The 19058-nt window shown below is 32.9% G+C and overlaps 1 protein-coding gene across 1 annotated transcript; it reads right to left on the bottom strand.

Moving 5' to 3' along the window:
* Positions 1-902: 902 nt before the first annotated feature.
* LOC104605986 (uncharacterized) lies at positions 903-6615 on the bottom strand. Its single transcript, XM_010270965.3, has 5 exons — positions 6307-6615; positions 4098-4388; positions 3734-3830; positions 2334-2439; positions 903-1158 (listed from the first exon to the last, which is right to left on the bottom strand). Exons 1-5 carry the CDS (start codon positions 6376-6378, stop codon positions 1080-1082), a joined length of 645 nt encoding a protein of 214 aa, XP_010269267.1. The 5' UTR covers positions 6379-6615; the 3' UTR covers positions 903-1079.
* Between the last annotated feature and the right edge of the window lie 12443 nt (positions 6616-19058).

The raw sequence follows: 19058 nt of genomic DNA, 5'->3' as shown, positions 1-19058 counted from the left end.
ACTAATCAAGCTTACCTCCAAATTCGAACTCAATTCGAACCGAACTTAAGTCGAGCCTAATCAAACTCAAGCCCGAACTATTTGATTAAAGCTTAATTCAATTGCAGCCGTAATTTAAATAGTGAAATTTAATGATGATCAATCTCTTTATTTTTATTTTTTATCTAGTTTTTTATTTTTAGTATCCAATTATGGTACTATGGGTTCACTTGTTTGACTCAAATGGTTGAATTGCTCACCTTCCAACTAAAAACCAATTTTGTTTCCATGTTAGTTTTAAAATAATGATTTTGTACTATTCAAAACTGAGTGCCAAAAAAGGTAGATAAACAAAAATATCTCAAATATAGATTCACTAACAGTTCCTGCTATTGGAATGACCAAATTAAAAAAGAGAGGTATTTTAGTAAAAACAAGTCTAAGAAGCCTTGGGGAACTATTCTTCTTTATATTAATGTAGATATAAATAATTTTTAACAATAATTCTTAATTTATTTCCCTAGAGGGCTCAAAGGCTTAATGATGTGAAGGGCACCCCAAGAGGAACTTGGCCCAAGATAGTAGTAGTGTGTAGTGGGGCGTAAGAAATTTACCGGGGCATGAAAATGACAACTTGACAAGCATGAAGATGTTTATCAAAACCCATGACAGTCTTTGGTCATGGTAAGCCAATAAAGATTAACCAGCTTTAGGTCACAAGTATGACTATAAAACGGCAAACAGTCTATAAGGTTATGTATATTTGAATTCAGACCATCAACGTTTTATAATTCAGGTCATAAGAAGCACAGCTCAAAGGACGATAAATTTTGCAATTAGGAGCATTTATCATTTGGAATTAGGAGCTCAGACCATAAACAACATTCTAGGTGCCGTTAAAAAATAAACAACATTGTAGGTCATTGAAGAAAAGCTCAAAGGACGATGGCATTTGCAATTAGGAGTATTTATCATTTAATGACTTGCATACATAACAATGATTGTCAAAAAAATGCAAAACGGGAAAAGCAAAAAGGACTATACTAGAAAAAGAAAATCCAATGTAGAAAACACCTCTCATTCTCTTTTACACGCTCATACTAGACATGAACAAGCCCGTCACCTATTTGCTTAACTCGAAGAGTCAAATATATTAACATCATTGAACCCATGCTTGACCTGAAACAGAATATATATAAACAAAGTTTTAGGAGCAAATAATTTGCAGATTTAGAAATATTGATAACTACAAGATCTGACGATGAAAGAAATCTAATTTCCGTTCTTATGTCTTCAGGACTCTAACTTGGTCTACATATAGACAGTTATGCACAGGAAACCTTTTTGTATGACCCAGTTTTGCAATAATATACACCAGAAGAGAATCTAATATTTCAATCAGAGGCGGATAACTAGTACTTGATCTTTTTTTTTTGGGTAGAAACTGGCACTTAAGCTCAACCACCTGATCTTATTTTACCTGCACCTGTACAAATAAATTAAAATAGTTTATACTAACTTCAGCAGTCGCTTTTTTTCTTTGTTTTCTTTTCTTTTTTTCCTTTACAGTCACCCGGTAAGATTCAGCAAAGGACATGATTATACATATTTAGCTATCACGTACATGTGCATATGCACAATCGATCACACTTGCTCAAACGAATTAGGTTATTATTTTTTTTTCGAAGAAGGTAACTATTTCATTAGAAAGAAGAAAAGATGACGAGAGCACTTAAACAGAGCTTTACAAAAAGAGCAATTACAGCCCCATCAACAAAAACTACGATCAAAAGACTGTTGTGGTATTCTACAATATCTACTTCAGCATTTAAGTCTCAGGGAATCCAATGAAAAACAGTCTGGAAGGAGGTCAAGATACCTCTGAACTCATTAAGATATTTCACCACCCTCCGAACTTATCAACAAGTCTTGGATTTTTATACCTGGCCTTAATATGTTTTCTTTCTAAATTTTGATAACTAAATTATTCATTGATCAGAACAAAATATACACAAAAGGAGCTAACCAGTCAGGAGCACCACAATAACTTGAATAGGATAACATAAATAGGCTCATGATCAGAACAAAATATACCTTGCCCTAATTATGTATTAATAACATAAATAGGAAGACAAGATTTTAATAAAAATACACAGCAACATGAAGTTCCTTATACACCTAAGCTAAAATCACAATTTTAATTCCATCCAATATAAAAGATATCATTCCCATTGGACCTTTAAATTTATCGAATATCTAAAGCTTAATGCTTGATTTAATTTTAGTACTGGAACAAACATGAATTAAGTCATAAATTCATTTAACTTGGCTAAAGTGATCTTTACAGAGCTTACAATATTGAGAAGAGAAGAACTACTTTTCTTGAGTCAAAGGAGGCTGCACGCTTACTCCGCCACCTGCCATTAGGTGTGTCATGAGCTCTCTCAGTTGTTGGCTTGTCTGTTTCATGAATGTAAAGGACAATAATGTAAGTGCTAATTTTATTCTAAGCAAGGCTGGTTAATGTAAGTACTCATTGTTACAGGCTACAACTAGTAAAAATCTTAAAGGTCTGGTAATAGCACAAATAAAAGAATGGAGATACTTGTTTTGGGGGAAAATCCATATATTGTAAAAGATGGCCAACATTATAATTTAGAACAACTACGGGGCTGTTTGATACAATCAAAGTGGCTAAACTGAAAAAATTATTGTTTTGTCTTTAACTAAATAGGTTTTTAAGGAGGTTGTGGGCTTTGGCTAAAGCTGAAGTTAGCTAGATTAATATACATTAAATATTTTATTCTTTAATTATTTTGTCCACTAAAAGACAAAGCAATAAGTTGTTCAGTTCAGCAACTTCAATAGTTATCAAATGGCCCCTAAGGATATGAATTTGACCCAAAAAAATATATATGAATTTCAGTAGTCTCTAAATAAGGGGTATGAATTTTAGGGGGAAAGCATTCAGCGCATTGGGAACTTAGAGTCATCTGACATGTCAGTGTATTTGAAAGACTAGAAAAAAGAAAAAGGCAAACAGTTCAGTAAAAGAACCCTGCAAATTGGATGGATAGAACTAGAACTAACCAATCTACCTTGTCATCCAGCCCGTTAAGGGGGCTCAGGACTAATATCTTTGAGGAATGCCAGTAAAAAGACCTTATAGGTCCAAAATTGATCAAATTGAGTGAACTTGATAATGTAATGTTTGTTTTTACTTGGGGCTCAAGCTTGTAGTTCAGTTATTTGGCATTCGGCACCACAACAACTTACCCACTCCGCAAAACAAATTATTCTTTCGAAGATGGACTCTTATAGCTTTTAGTTAATTAGTTCAGTTATTTGGCATTCTGCACCACAACCATGCAACTTCCACTCCGAAAAACAAATTAATCTCTGGAAGATGGACTCTTATACAATGAAAGAAAAATCATATAGATAGCATTGTACTTTCAATAAATTGGGTGATATTTTCTAACACTCACTGGAAATTTCTCGTGTTCCTAGGAGTGAAAAGTAGTTGCCTTTTGGTACCCGGAATGCTAGAAATGTTCTATTGTAATGTTACCAAATGCCAACTTGTTTAATTGTAATGGTGGCATTGATGTTTACACACGCACACACGCACACATGTCAATATGTCATATATGAAGAAAACGGCAGAGATCTATCAATATATAAAATTTCGAAACTACAAGTTAGTTAAGGCAATTGTTGATAAAGAAGATAGTGTTTGAATACATTTACATACCTCTGGAAGTGGACCTCAGTGATATCAGGTTATGGTTCATTAAAAGCTGAATGATCTTTCCACCTATCGGTATATTAATCTTTCTCTCAAACAGCTTCTGCAACACAACAATTTTGTTATGTACTAACATTGTGGAAGGATTAGAAATAGAGTAAAAATACAAATATGTACAGTGCAAAACCTTGTATTTGCACTGTACATATTTGTAGTTCTATTCTTCCCAAACTGAGCCTTAAGGACAAAACATAATGTCCTTGATACCCTTCCTTGTCTGCCCAATGGCACCAGAGATTTCCTATTAGAATGATGAACTTTTATAAACAGCTCAAATACCACAAAGCATAGAAAGGGAAAAGCATCATACAGTTAGTGCATTCTCAGCTTTCATTGAGTGCCCTTCAAAGCTCTCAACTGATTTGGATATTTCCAAGTTTTCCTTCTCAATATCTATATCCACACTGCATGGGGAAGATCTATCTGTACTTTCTGTCTGCAGACTGGCGCTGTTCTTGCAATCCCATTGGCTATCTGAGCATGCCCGGCTTTCTAGTGGATACAGAACTTCTGCAACATTTAAGACTGACAAGTCTGATGAACAATGTCGATTGGAATTTTCGTTGTCAGAAATCACTGAAATGCAGTAGACATCTTGACCCTGCAAAAAGGAAATCATAGTCTAATTTCAAATTGTATAATTTAGGAAATATTATATAAGTAATAGCTCTAGGTTTCGTTGTCAGAAATCACTGAAATTCAGTCTAAGTTCCATTGGTACATTGAGAAATGATAAATCTTCTTCATCTATATCCACTATCCATGACTTATCAATTGTTCAACCATCTAAAATCAGCATAGTCTAATTTCAAACTGTGTAATTTGGGAAATATTATATAAGTGAAAAGCTCTAGGTTCCTATGTTCTATTACACTAGTAATATTCCAATCAATCTCTATGTTGAAATTATAACCACTCTGATTAAGGACCAATATATATTAACAACATTTTCTTCAATCCTGTATAAATTTGTGCTGATGAGGCCAAAATTTTTCAATGGAACAACAATTAGAATTCAAAACCTTAACCTTTGCTTGCTTTCACTGATGAAGAGAAAAGAATTTTGATTTCTGATGATTGTAAAACATAGTACCAGCTTGCAATGACTGAATAGAATAATTAAATAGTTACGTGCAAGAAGCTCATCAAGAATCCTTTTTGTTATTGTTGCATAACCATCTATCAGATGTAGTAGCAGATATAATAGACACGATCAAATGAATGAATGCACAGTCTTTTTAATGGTCCTTTAGTTGATAATCTCTTTCAAACCATTGTCAGGAAATCAGTGAAATTTGAATTTAGACATCTACAGAAGAAAAGCAACTTCATTACTTTAGATGAAACATTAAGGTTGTGTTTGGTTTGAAGGAAAAGGTAGGGAAAGGAAGGGAAAGGAAGGGAAACCTGTACAAACCTGCCTTTCCCTTCCTTTCCCTACCTTTTCCTTCAAACCAAACACAGCCTAAAAGCTGGTAGATGGCCCTCTGTATCCGTACTTCTCCGTATATATAATTGAGATTTACATGCCAGAAATGCAAAAAGATGAGCCATTTGGTTACTTTGCCTACATATATGCACAAGATGTATGTTGTCAAAACGATTTATAAGCTTCTGAAAATGGCTATATGCACGAAAACCAATGTAAATATTCATCAAAAAAGAAAACCAATGCAAATAAATGGATAAACGTTTATCAGCGTTTTTTTAATAAACGCGCGCGCACCAAACAGTATTTTTTGAGCCAAAAAACGTTTCTCTTCCCAGATGTTGATATGGTGCCGTTGATCAAATTAAGATTCTATCCAAATATTTCTGTCCACTTGCGCATATCTGTTTAGAAGTTCTAGAATGCAGAGGTTGACACCAATTAGAGAATAACTTCAGTGGAAGAGAAATGAAAGACTAACAGAAAGAGCATTATAAAGAGAACAAAAACTTCTCTAAAAGAGCATTATAAATAGAACAAAACTTCACCAAAAAACACATAACAATAATATTATTTTTGTGACAATTTAAAAATTATACCCAGGTAGATAAATTTGGATGGAGCTTAATCACTTTTCTCCTAAAGACATTAAGAATGTAAGCCTTCCTTTATCAGGTTTAACGCAGAGCATCTTAACTCATCAATCCTGAATAAACTTCAGCCTTGATGCTCTTTAACCCCGCTTCCTTAAAAAAGTTAAAAAGAAAAAAAGAAAAAACTTAGAAATTAAATTACAAAGCCTCTAAATGGATATAATAAACGCAATTCAAAGAAACACCAAAATGGGACCAGAAAATTGGAAAAAGAGCAACACAACTAATGTCCATTAGACTAACAACAATAACAACAGGTTAACGCAAATTAATTAAATTCGAATAGAGTACAAACAGAGATCCGCTGAAATATTCGTCGAAATTAGAATTTTAACTCAACAGAGCTAAAGCTTTCATTGGAACTTGGAAGAGATAAAAAAGGGGAAAAACACTAGTAGAAACCTCAGAAATCGAAGAGAATAAGAAACCTCACTCACCTCCTTGCACGGACAGACCGCCATTTCGAATAAAACAGAGAGGTTCGGGAGAGACGACTTAGTTTTCAACATGTGAGATCGGGGAGTAGTAGTACCCTAGCTTATTTATCTACTGTGAATCAGAGGAGAAGTTCTTCTGGTTGAAGCTCTCAGAACTCAGAACACAGAGGAAGAGTAAAAGCACGGCCGTTGGTTCGAACGCAACTTTGGAAGGAGCTTTCCACTTCACTGGCGCGGGCTGTCTGCCAGCCGTAGAAATTAGAAATCCATGTCCCCGATGCCCGACATGGACAAATTTGAAGCCAATATGACGAAACAACCCCCGACAAAGTTCTTCTCTACATCCTGACTACGAAAGTACGAAAAAAAAAAAAAAGGGATAAAGAGGTTTTTATTGTTCAGTCCACCCCATAGACTGCGACCCCGGTGACAACCCCAAACTTTGTTTTGCGACAAAAACCTTCTAAACTTTTGTATGTTACACTTCGCCCCCTGTTTCATTAACCGGACTGACCATCAAAGCAAGAGCTGTCAAAATGATGAAAATGGATTATTATTTGTCAAACACCACACTCCTTTGAATGGGGTTATTGTGCTTTCAAACACTTAATGATGAGTTTTTCTTTTTTTTTTTTTGGATAACTAGATTGCACCCTTAGAATTCTGAATTTCACTCTAGACTTATAACAATTCAAAATTTTAGATACCTCTATCTAAAATTTTGACATCAGTTCTGAACTGATGTCAAACACAACACTGTGTATTGACATCAGTTCTGAACTGACACCTATCACAATTATACAATAAAATTAAGATTTGTGGAAGTAGATTGAACAATAGAAATGATGAGGGTTTCGAAGCACAGTAACCTAATTTTAAAAGAGATATTATACTTTAGCCTATCCTTTTTTATCATTTTGATAACTTTTATTTCAAATTCATCAAATCTCAAATAGGCAATTTAATAATTTTATGTTATTGTAAATGTTATAGGGGCAAAAATGACAAAATTCAGAAATTCAAAAAGCCTTTATCACAAAACAAAATGGGGTTCACTTCACTATGATACTGTAAAGACGTGATATGAAAAAGTTCACTGGTACCATAGATTTTCCCATATTTTACGTGGAAGATGTGGACGATGGTCTATTTTCCAATCATCGTTACACGTCCAGCTGTGCAACACAAGTCATGCCGCATATGGCGTCCTCAGTCACATGATATTTGCCCGTAACGTCCTCGTTGAATCGTTGGCTTCAGTTATGGAAAAGGTTTAATTTAACTGTCACCAGCAAGGATTTTAGCAAGAAAATGATACTGAATTAAGGCTCAGGGGCATTCTGGGTACGCCGTAAATCGTTGTTAGGATCCCATTGCGAACATAGGTCAGTCGCCTTGTTTGCACAGTTGCATGTGAGTACGTGGTTGAAACTTGAAAGCGAAAGCAGCTCCCCAGAAACCTATCAAAGTAAAGCGAGTCACGGGCGTCTCACAGAAAAATGACTCCACAATTCACATCTGTCCAAAATGGTTCAGCCCTTCAACAAGTATCATTCTTTCTTCTACTAAGTTTACTTGAGTTAAATCAGTCCCCTACAACGTTCCACATCACATCGCTGCTGTGTATTAGAAATATCTCCCGATGATAATATTCAGGATAAAGATGTCATCATTGAGAGATGTTTTCAATATACGCAGAAATGTGCTATGGGACGTTGTGGGGCTAATAATTAACAGAAAATCGAGTGAAATAAGGGATTTTATTTTTCTCTTACTTTCTACCAATAACCAAACAAGACCTTAAGTAACTTGATTTGATAATTGCGACTAATGACCCGTGCCACTTTTCCCCTGAGAAAGGGCTAAACCCAGGAAATTTTCTCCCTGGGAAGTGTTGTCAAACCTGTATCGTAATATCCAAAAGGCTCATTGGCTTACTCGGTCGCTAGTTTACTAGTTGGACATCTCACCCGGTTCGATTTTTGGGGCCTTGAAATTACAACCTACTGCTCAGGTTTAGGGTTCATCGACCATGGTGGTACGTAGGGCGGTCTGCCTTCCCTGCTGCAGGTTCCTCTTGAATTGGGTTAGAGCGCTCCTCACACTGACGTCACAGTCATACCCCACTGTGTATTGAAACATCTCTCATAAATAATAGTATACTGAGTACAGGAGATATTCGTAATGTACAGTTGAAACACCCTGTAAGGTTGGTGTGAGAAGTTCTATGAGGTCCAGATCTGGACTGGTTCCTCCCAAGTCCCAGCCCCAGTCACCCTCCTGCTGTAACCACACATCGGCAGCCCACTTGGTCCCCTCCACCTCTGGAGTATGGACTGGGCTAAAGTAAACTGCTATACTACAGCCTTGTGCATGGTCAATCTTATGCGCTGCCGCTGGAGGTAATCCGTCTGTGCAGGACCCACATGGCTAACCACCCGACTTGTATAAGAAATGGAAAAATGAAGGATAGGAAAACGACTTTGCGTGAAAATAACAATCGAATTCCTGGAAGAAGACAAACAAACAAAGCTGATACTCTCTTTAGCAGTTAGCACTAGACTGCTAGTAGCATTTTGACCAGTAAAGCTCACATTCATCTGAAAAATCGTTACGCAGATGAGCAAACTACGATGCATGATGATCGATGATTCTACATTTTCCACTGACAAATTCCTTTTGGGTATAAAGAAGAGTTGCACTACACAGGGAGTAGAGGCCCAAAATCACTCAAGCTTATGCGCTGCCGCTGGGGGTACGTCTTTTTCTTCTTGAATCATGGCCAATCTACCGTCCTCGGAGTCGGTCAGAGTCCGACTTACTAGCACTAGCAGGACTGCTGCCTTACTGCCTTACTGCTTCCTTGTGCAGTGTGCAGCTGGGGCGGCCCAAACCCAAGCCCGGGTCGGCTCAGCCCTCAATTTTATACGGGCCGGGCTTGAATTTTTGGACCTTGGGTTGGGCCTGGGCTCAAAAGTGTTGGTTTTTATATTTGTCCTTGGGCTTGGTTCTTAGGCCCAGTTCTTAAGGTTGGGCCTGGGGTGAGATCACATCCAGCCCAACTTGCCCAATTTGCACCCTAATGTGTAGGTAGGGGTGTAAATGGATCGAATTCGAATCGGATCAGGCAATATTCGAATTTAAATCCGATATCCGAATTTGATTGGATATCCAACGGATATTGAAAATTAATATCCAAATTTGAATCCGATTAAATATTCGAATATTCGATTCGATTCGAATTCGAATTCGATTAGTTAACTATTTTAAATAATTAATAAATATATAAAATAAATATTTTATTGATATAAAGTATATAAATACATAAATTATTTATATAACTTAATTATTATATATAAATTATATAAAATATTTTATATATTATATATAAGAATTAAATAATCAATCGAATTCGGATATTATCAAATCGAATCAGGTCATATCCAAATTCGAATCCGATTAACTATTCGGTAAGAATAGGATATCCGAATTCAATCGATTAGATATTCGAATTATCCGAATCCGATTTGATTATGTCGAATAGTGAATTCGAAATCAGATTTTCGAATACCGTTGACACCCCTATGTGCAGGCACTTGACTACTAGAAGATTGGAATCGCGTCCCTCTGGTCGTATTTCCACCATCTATAATCATTCGTAGGAGATCACATCTGCGCCCACAAATGCCCCATATGCACATCTCAACATGCATTGGGAACATCTCCCAAAGTTGTCATTGAGAGATGTTTCTAATACATGGTTGGGATATGCTGTGGGGCATAGATGTGAATTCCATTGGCAGATTTCCATCACTTGCAATTTGGGTGAGCTCGGGTTGACCACGGTTAAAATTTGTGTGGACCCTAAGGCCCGGGCTCAATGCTTTTCTGATCTCCTAAATGCAAAAAGCCATATAGAAAATATTTCCAATGTGCTGCTGATGTTGTGTTCTCAAAATATTCACATGTTTTTTATTTTAGAAAATCCTATCTCATGTAGTTTCCTTTTTTTTTTTCTTTCTGAGCTTTTTATATGACTATACAAGAGGACCCATCCCCATCCCAACCCCCAACTCTAGTGACAACCAAGGATTAAAGTATCAATATCAGGTATTGAATTGGACAACTTGGATATAGATATGGTTGGGAAATGCATGGATACAGACAAAAAAAATATTAAAATGCTTAGATACACTAAGGAAATTTATACAAATTTCATAAATATATCAATAACTTCATGTTTAATGTCAAAATAACTATAAATAATGTATAAATACAGAGGAATTGTATATTTTAATGTTATATCTGAATAAATATATTACAATTAATATAACGGGATGAATGGGTATTATACAATTTTATTGATAATGCATCAATCAAGAGTCTAAGACACACATTATATGGATTTTTACAAATTAATACATATATAAAGCCATTATTATTTTATTTTTATTAATTTCCAAGGCACAAACATATGCAACTATTATATTTGAATTATTATATCATTTTTTTCTATTTTAATATTTTTAATTTCTAACATCAACTAAAAAATTAATTCACAAATGTTTAGTAAATAATATTTTCGTTTTTGTAAACAATAAATATGTTTATATAAAATGTAGATGAAAATATCAATTAATAATTTATAAAAATCTATAAGCTTAAATTAAAATGTATCAAATATATTAAAATTTTGAAGATGGATATCATATGAAAATTCATAAATTTTAATTACTAAAATAATTATTCCATTATTAATATTTTATTTTTATGAATTTTCTAAAATTAAAAATTAACTTTTATATAAATGTAGATTAATGGATTTGATAGATTCAATCTATATCTCAAATATTTTGTAAACAATATTTTATCTTTGTAAGTAAAAAATACATTGTTATTTAATGCAATTAAAATATTAATTAATAATTTATAAAATAATTATTATAATTTATTAAGTTTACATAAATACTTTTAAGTATTAAAATAATTATTATATTAATAATATTTTTATTTGTATAAATTTGTTGAAATTAAAAATCACTTATATATGTGGATTTGATAAATTATTTATTTTATTGGTTTAAAAAATAATAATTTTGAATATTATTCTTTTTAATTTGTACTTGGAGTTATTGAATATATTATTTGTTTAGATTAAAGGTAAGCATTAATGTTAATAAAAGATAATTTATTTCACTTATTATCATGGTGGTTAAGATCCTTGTGCTCCTAGGCACTAGGCAACCTAGGTTTTAGGGTTCAAATCATGTTACATCCCTTTTTTTCTATAGTGAAGCACTTTGTTGTTAAACTTGGATTCATACACCACTGTATCAGCACAGATACGCCACGATACACAGTGCCAGTCATGGCGTATCTTGTATTGCCCCTACCAAGACCGACATGATACGCTTGTGTTGATATTTTAATCCTTGGTAACAATGCCTTAAACTAATAAGTAAGGAAAACAACCCTAGTGAGAACGGGATTTAACCCCAAATCTCTCCTAGATTATTGTACAACTAGCCTACATGCAAATCTAGCAATATATTGAGAACATTTTCCCATGACTTTAGCATACATGTTCAAGAGATATTCCCAATATGCAACTGAATGTTGTCCAAGCAGTTTGCTTGTAGGAGGTCCTGACTCAACTTGCACTCCTAATTGATTATTTCCCTCACTACTAAAGCTTCAACCAAATCTTTGGTGATCCTTGTACTTTGGTCTCAGTCTCTATTTCCAAAATTGGCCTTCGTAATCTCTTGCCAGCAGCTGCATGCCCTGTTGGAATCAAGATTTGCTCCTTACAGAGTGCACCTCACACTGACCTCATATAGTCCCATCCCACTATGTATTGGGAATATCTCCCCACGAATGACAACACAAAGCACAGGAGATGTTCCCGATGTGTGGCTAAGACGTGATGTGAGGTTGGTGTGAGAAGCGCTCTATGGGGAGCAGATCCAGTCTCCCCCGTATGTAGTATGCCACATAAGTTTGTAAGTGGGAATCATCAAGTCACAATGAAATGGAAATAAGAAAGAATAAAATAACAATCTTTATAAATGCATTTTATTTTTTTCTATTCATAAGCAACTTTTCCCTACATTTACATAGAGATTAACAACAATATCCTTGTTGTTTGGAGGATTAGTTTGGATGAGAAAAAAATGGCTAACTTCATCCTACCTTCGTTGTCAATGGTTTAGTTTGGAAGGAGTATAAATACAAATATGTACGATACAAATACATACAAACTAATACAAAATACAAGATTTTGCACTCTACATATTTGTATTTGTACTCCTTCCAAACTGAGCCAATGGCATCCAACCCTTCAGAAAAACACAAATTATTGCCTTAGTTATATATACCATATTCTCTTTTAGCAAAAAAACCCCAAAGTTCCTTTTAAAATACTTCAGAAACAAATTATAAAGGAATAAGAAACGAGATTAAGAAAACAAAGACAATGTATACTATTATTCTGGCATTTCTACTGACTAGTAAATATGCACATGCATTTGCACGTGGTAATTTTAGATAACATTGATAATTTCAATATCCTTATTAGAACTGTTTAAAAAGGATAAGTAATAAAAGCATGGTGTGCTAGTGTGTTTAGATTTTACATTTCATTTTCATTGTTAATAAAAATACTTCTTGTTTATCATATTTATTTTTGTTTAATATGATAAATATATGATATTAGAGATGTGCATAAATTTTATAAGGAAATGTTTGTCTTTTCTATAATTTTTATTTTTATATATTTTTTAATTTTTATATAATTATGACACCATGTGCTGGCCTATTTGACTTGAAAAAATGCAATCTCATTTTCGAGCTACTTTAATTTTTTATTCCATTTGCATAATTAATTCCAAAAATAATTCTTGTTTATCACACTTATTTATGTTTGATACGATAAGTTTATAATGTCTTAAATATCTCAAAAAAATATAAATTTTATGTATTTTTTATTTTTTATTTTTGTGTTTCTATCTATTTCTTTTTAATTTTTTATAATTTAATTATGACAACACTAGTTAACTCACTTACCCAAACGATTTGACCATTATGGCATAAGTCAAATAGGTTGGATTGAATTTAAATTTAACTCAAGCCCAACCTTTTGCATTGGACCTGAGGTTTTAGACCAAAGTCAAGCCTAATCTGTTCAACTTAGGCCCAACCTCCAATCTACATTGAAATTTGATAGACTGTTTTTCTAAAAGATAGAAATTTGATGCACTTGGGTTAGTCTTGGACTTGGGCCTATCAATTAACCCATGACAAAATTTGACATAAAATGTATGTGTATAATTGTATATACATGCATGTATGCAAATATGTGCTATATATGTATTTGTGACTGTATGTATATAATCAATCTTGACTTTAACCACTTAAGAGATTGGCTTGGGCCCAACCTGAAAAATAAAAAAGCCCAAACTTTTGAGCTTAGGCCTAATCCCAAATCGAGGACTGAAAATCAAAACTAATTTGTCTAAAATTATAAACTATGTTTATTTGAGCTCGAGTTAAGTCTACCTAATTTGCTTCCCTATGGACCATTGATCATTAATTAGATGCAAAAACAATTTTCTTTTTAGGTTAGTTTAGTTTTTAATTCTATTTATATTATTAATAAAAATAACTCTTATCTATCACACTTATTGTTGTTTAATATGACGAACACGTTATATTAAAGATGCCCCCCAAGTGTTCTTTTTACAAAATTTCTATGTTTTTAATAATTTTTTGTGTCTTTATCTTTTCAAAATTTTTATTTTTTGTTTATGATATCATGGGTTAATCCATTTGACCTAATATGTTTGAATCATTGACTCACCACTTGAATAGGAAAGTGGCTTCATTTTTGGGTTAGTTTTAAATCTTGTTTTTCCTTTCCATCAAATAAAAATGCTTTTATTTAGCATGCTTACTGTTGTTTGATATGATAAATAGATAACATTAAAGATATGCCTAAATTTTTTACAATTTTCCATAATATTGTATTTATATCTATATTTATTTTAATTTTTTATTATTTAACTATGAAAACATTGGTTGACCCATTAAATGCCGATTGTTGAACTATTTACTTGCCATTCAAACAAAAGGGTAGTTTATTTAATTATTTTTCATGCTAGTTTTAAACATAGGTTTCATATTATTAAAATAATAGATACAAATTTACTTTGCAGAATTTTATTGGTAAGAAACAAAAATACTTCAAATAAAAATATCTAAGGAGAGAGAATAAGAGCTAATACCTTAATGAGAGGAAATTTAATGAAGTGGACAGTAATAGTACTTTAAATTACATTTTTGCCTATATAGTTAAAGATTGATTATTGGATTAAATTCATAAATAGGGGTGTTTTAGTCAAGAAAAGTTCATGAAGCTCATTTATTTAATGTGTCTTAAATATAAGATTTAATGAAAATTATGAAATGAATGAGACTTAATACCTTAAATATAGGACATAATGATGAGGAATATAATGAATTTAATAAAAACAGTATTTCAAAATATGTTTTTTGCCCTCATAAATATAGGGAGACCAAGTTTAAAGGCTATGGGTATTTTAGTAAAAAAAATCTAGAATTTAGACCTTATTCACACTTTTAATAGTACTAGTAAGTGTGCATATGCTTTGCATGTGGCAATTCTAGATGATGATAATGATAGTAATAATGTATCCATACATTTTTATAAATATGTATTTTTTTATTTTGTTTTATATTATTAACCGGATGCAAATTGCAAAATTGAAATCTAATTATATAAACAGCTCATCCAAATATGTGATAATTGGATCGAGTTGTGAAGTTTCAAGTATCATTGGTAGACCTACCTGCTTCGCTAGATTCTTCTTTTTGTAATGTTTTATCTTTTTTATGTTTCTTTTTTTGTTCATTTATCAAAAAAACGTAAGACTTAAATAGAGGGGAATGATGTGAACAATAGTAGTTCAATTTACAATTTAAACGTCACAATTAAATAGGGACTAAATCCCAAAATGAGTATGTTAGTCAAAAGAAAGTTCCACAATCTTATTCATATTTTTAATATATAGTAGTGTAAATATAGAATTATACATGTGTTCATTTTTTTTCTTTTTTTTTTGTATTTCTGTGTATAAAATAATCTTGATATGTCACACTTACTTTTTGTTTAATATGATAATTATATGATATTATACATGTGCCTAAATGTTTTTTTTTTTCTTTTTTCAAACTTTATGTATTTTTTTGTATTGTTATATTTTATTAATTTTATTATTTATTTATGACATTAAATATTAACGCATTTGACCCAAAAGTTGAACTATTGATTTTAGTCAAACAGTAAAATAATTTCATTTTTTGTTAGTTCTAAATTATGTACTTCATTTTCATTATCAATAAAAATAATTATTGTTTATTACAATTATTGCTTTAATTTTATTAATAAAATTATCATAAATGTGTTTACTTTTTCTACATTTTAGTAATTTTCTATATTTATTCCTATTTTAAAATTTTTATTACCTAACTATGACTTCATAGGTTGATCAATTTTATTCGAATGGTTGAATTTCTTAGCCACCACTTAGACAAAGAATGATTTTGTTTCTGAGTCAGTTTTAAAATATATGGGTTTATGTTGTTAAAAATATTAACATAGATCTAATTAGAAACATTTATTAGTAAAAGATAACTTAAATATAGGATTTAATAAGAGAAAATGGGAGTTAATAATTTAAGTATAAGACTTAATGAGAGCGGATTAAATGAGGTGGGAAGTAATAATTGAAGTTACATTTTCAACCATTACCAATAAAAATGCATTAAATACACAATTATAGGCATTTTATTAGCCATAAAAGCTGACATTAAAATTGTAATATAATGACTTTTATACCATTTCTCAAACAAAAAAATAGAGGGTAATTTTAGTCCAAAAGAAGTTTCACATTGCATTCCCCCTTTTATATATAGTTATAGATTATAGAATTATATATTGTATCAAAAGTTTCTCCATTCTATTGGAAGTGGATTTAATAGTCTAAACTCTAAAATCAAAGAAACATTAGAATGAACATCGTCATCATTGTCCATGCCTTAGCTCAATTATATGTGGTTGGAGGATCGTGGGCCAGGCTTGCACCTATAGTAAAGGTTATAGCTTGGGCCCTGACCCATCTCGACTCAAATTTTAGGCTTGAAACATAAACTTGGACTTGAGCTAAGCTAGCCCAAAACTATTGTGTGTGTGTTTGTGTGTGTATTAACATGTGTGGGCTTAATGTAGGCACAAGTCATTTCTAAACACAAAATTTCCATGTTGGGCTGAGCAGAAGTGAACACCCTAAGATGAGTTTGGATCAGGCCCAAAATTCCCAACATACGATTACAATGGTTGTTGGGACCAATAGTTAAGACCTTGTGTTGGGACTAGATCCAGTCTCCCTTAAGATAGAGAATTAGGGATGCAAATTGGGTGGAGTTGGGTTTGACTCAAGGCTCAAAGCAGTGTAAAGTGATAACTTGGCCCAACCCGAGTTGCACCGCTAGCCTAGAGCTTTGTTTGAGTCACTTTCATTGAGCTGCCTTGGAGAATCCAAGATAAGAGAAACTTCATGAGGAGCCATTCCGTTTAAATTGCAAATAGTCACTAGTCAGAGCTCTCGACTTTCGACTTTGTGCTAGCGATCTATTAGGTGTTTGATTCTTCTAGGGCTGAAAATCTTGACCCCAACCCATTTGACCCACCCACCTTGGAACCCACCCATACCCACCCAATCTATTGGTGGGTCAATATGGGTCGAGTAACCCATTAGGGCCAGGGTGGGTTGGGTCGAGGGTACCCATTAGGGTTAGGATGGGTCTATATCTCAATAGAATTCGAAGTCACCATGCCACATTTCATTTTGAGATTAAAAGTGAAATAAAATAGATTTTATTAACTTTCATGTTCACATGCAATTTTACACAAAAGCACTTCTACAAAAACAAATTTATAAAGTAATTCTATGAAAAGGACTTTTACAAAAGTACTCTTACATGAAGGAACTTTTGTGAAAGCACTTTTATAAAAGTACTTTACAAAAGCACTTTTACACGGAAACACTTTATGAAAGTACTTTTATGAAAATACTTATGACAGCACAAAAGCACTTTTATGAAAGCATTTTTACAAAAATAATTTTACACAAAAGCACTTTTATGAAAGAACTTTTGCGAAAGCATAAAAGCACTTTTGTAGAAGTGTATGCACTTTTATAAAAGTTGTGCATTTTTTTGCAATTTTATGTTATTTTCTACATTTTCTATAATATTTGTTTTTTTTGTATTTTTTTACATTTTTTGCAATTTTCTGGTATTTTTCTACATTTTTGAAATTTTTTGTATTTTTTCTGCATTTTCTACAAATTTTTGTGCTTTAATGCATAATTTTGCATTTTCTGGTGTTTTTCATGCATTTTCTGCAATTTTCTGGTATTATTTGCATATTTTCTGATTTTTTTCTCCAAAAGTTCTAAAATTTTCTGCAATTTTTTAATTTTTTTTTTGCATTTTCTACAATTTTTTACTATTTTCTGCATTTATCTACAATTTTTGCATTTTCAGGTATACGGGTTGACCTGACTCATTTTTGTCACTTGATAGTCTTGAGAGAGATTATTCTCTCAAAAGTTATTATGTTGGGTATACGGGCCGTCCCGACCCATTTTTGTATTTATAGGTGATGGTAGGTGGGTTAGTATGGGTGAGGGTGGTTAAGGATCAATGTGAATGGGTCAAGTGGGTCAATATGGGCGGGTCAGGGTGGGTTAGGGTTAGGGTGGGTTATGACCCTTTAACAATGACCGATGATGAATCATGGTGGGTTGGTGGGTTAATATGGGTGGGTTGGTATTTAACCCTTACCCAACCCAACCCAACCCAACCCACCCATTTGCCACGCCTAGATTCTTCCCCTAATCAACTCTCACCCCAATAATTTGGGCTTTGTTTGTTTGCAATACAAACACCGAACTAGGGTGTTTATGTACCCAAGTTCACGTTTGCGAGTGTTTGTTTGATATGTAAAAAAGTAATGATTACCGGATCAAAAATGTATTTTCTGACACTTTTGTACTCTGAAAAGAGAGCATTACAGTACCTATTTTTTGGATACAATTTTGGGTTATTTTGATAATTAACTTTTTGACCAAAGTTAAGGCATTGAAGCATTTAATGATGGACCCACACTTTGCACCAATTTCAAACAAACAAGATGAGTGCAAAAACAATTTAAAATATAAATCATGTTTGCATTTATGAACCGGAAAAAAGGATAAATATGCAGTGTACATACTTGCATATTGCAACCAAACGTTCACTTTTTGCTATGATAGGAAATCCTGGCCTTCGATGATGACATACTTTGATACGAAGTTGAAGGCCATTGGCATTAAGGTTGTAGAGGTGATTGGCTTTCCTATCCCAACAGTAAAGTGGATTTGAACGAAGGTATGGTTTCCATTTGTTATGTGAGCCCAATAAATCAATATTCGTGGCAGGAAAGAATATGAATGGAATCATGATTTAGTTAAGATGGAAATAAGAAGGAATTTATTCCAATTTCCAAGTTGAATGGAATCATGAGAAAACATCATCAAAGCAATATATAGAATATGAGAGTCCAGACGATGACATACTTTGAAACCAAGTTGGAGGCTTAAAGGTTGTAGATTTGTGGCCAAGGTTCTAGA

This window comes from Nelumbo nucifera, chromosome 1, assembly GCF_055504915.1.
Source record: "Nelumbo nucifera cultivar China Antique chromosome 1, China Antique-T2T, whole genome shotgun sequence".
NCBI classification, from domain to species: Eukaryota; Viridiplantae; Streptophyta; class Magnoliopsida; order Proteales; family Nelumbonaceae; genus Nelumbo; species Nelumbo nucifera.
Note: the sequence above shows the minus strand (reverse complement) of the source record. Positions and strands in the feature narration are given on the sequence as shown.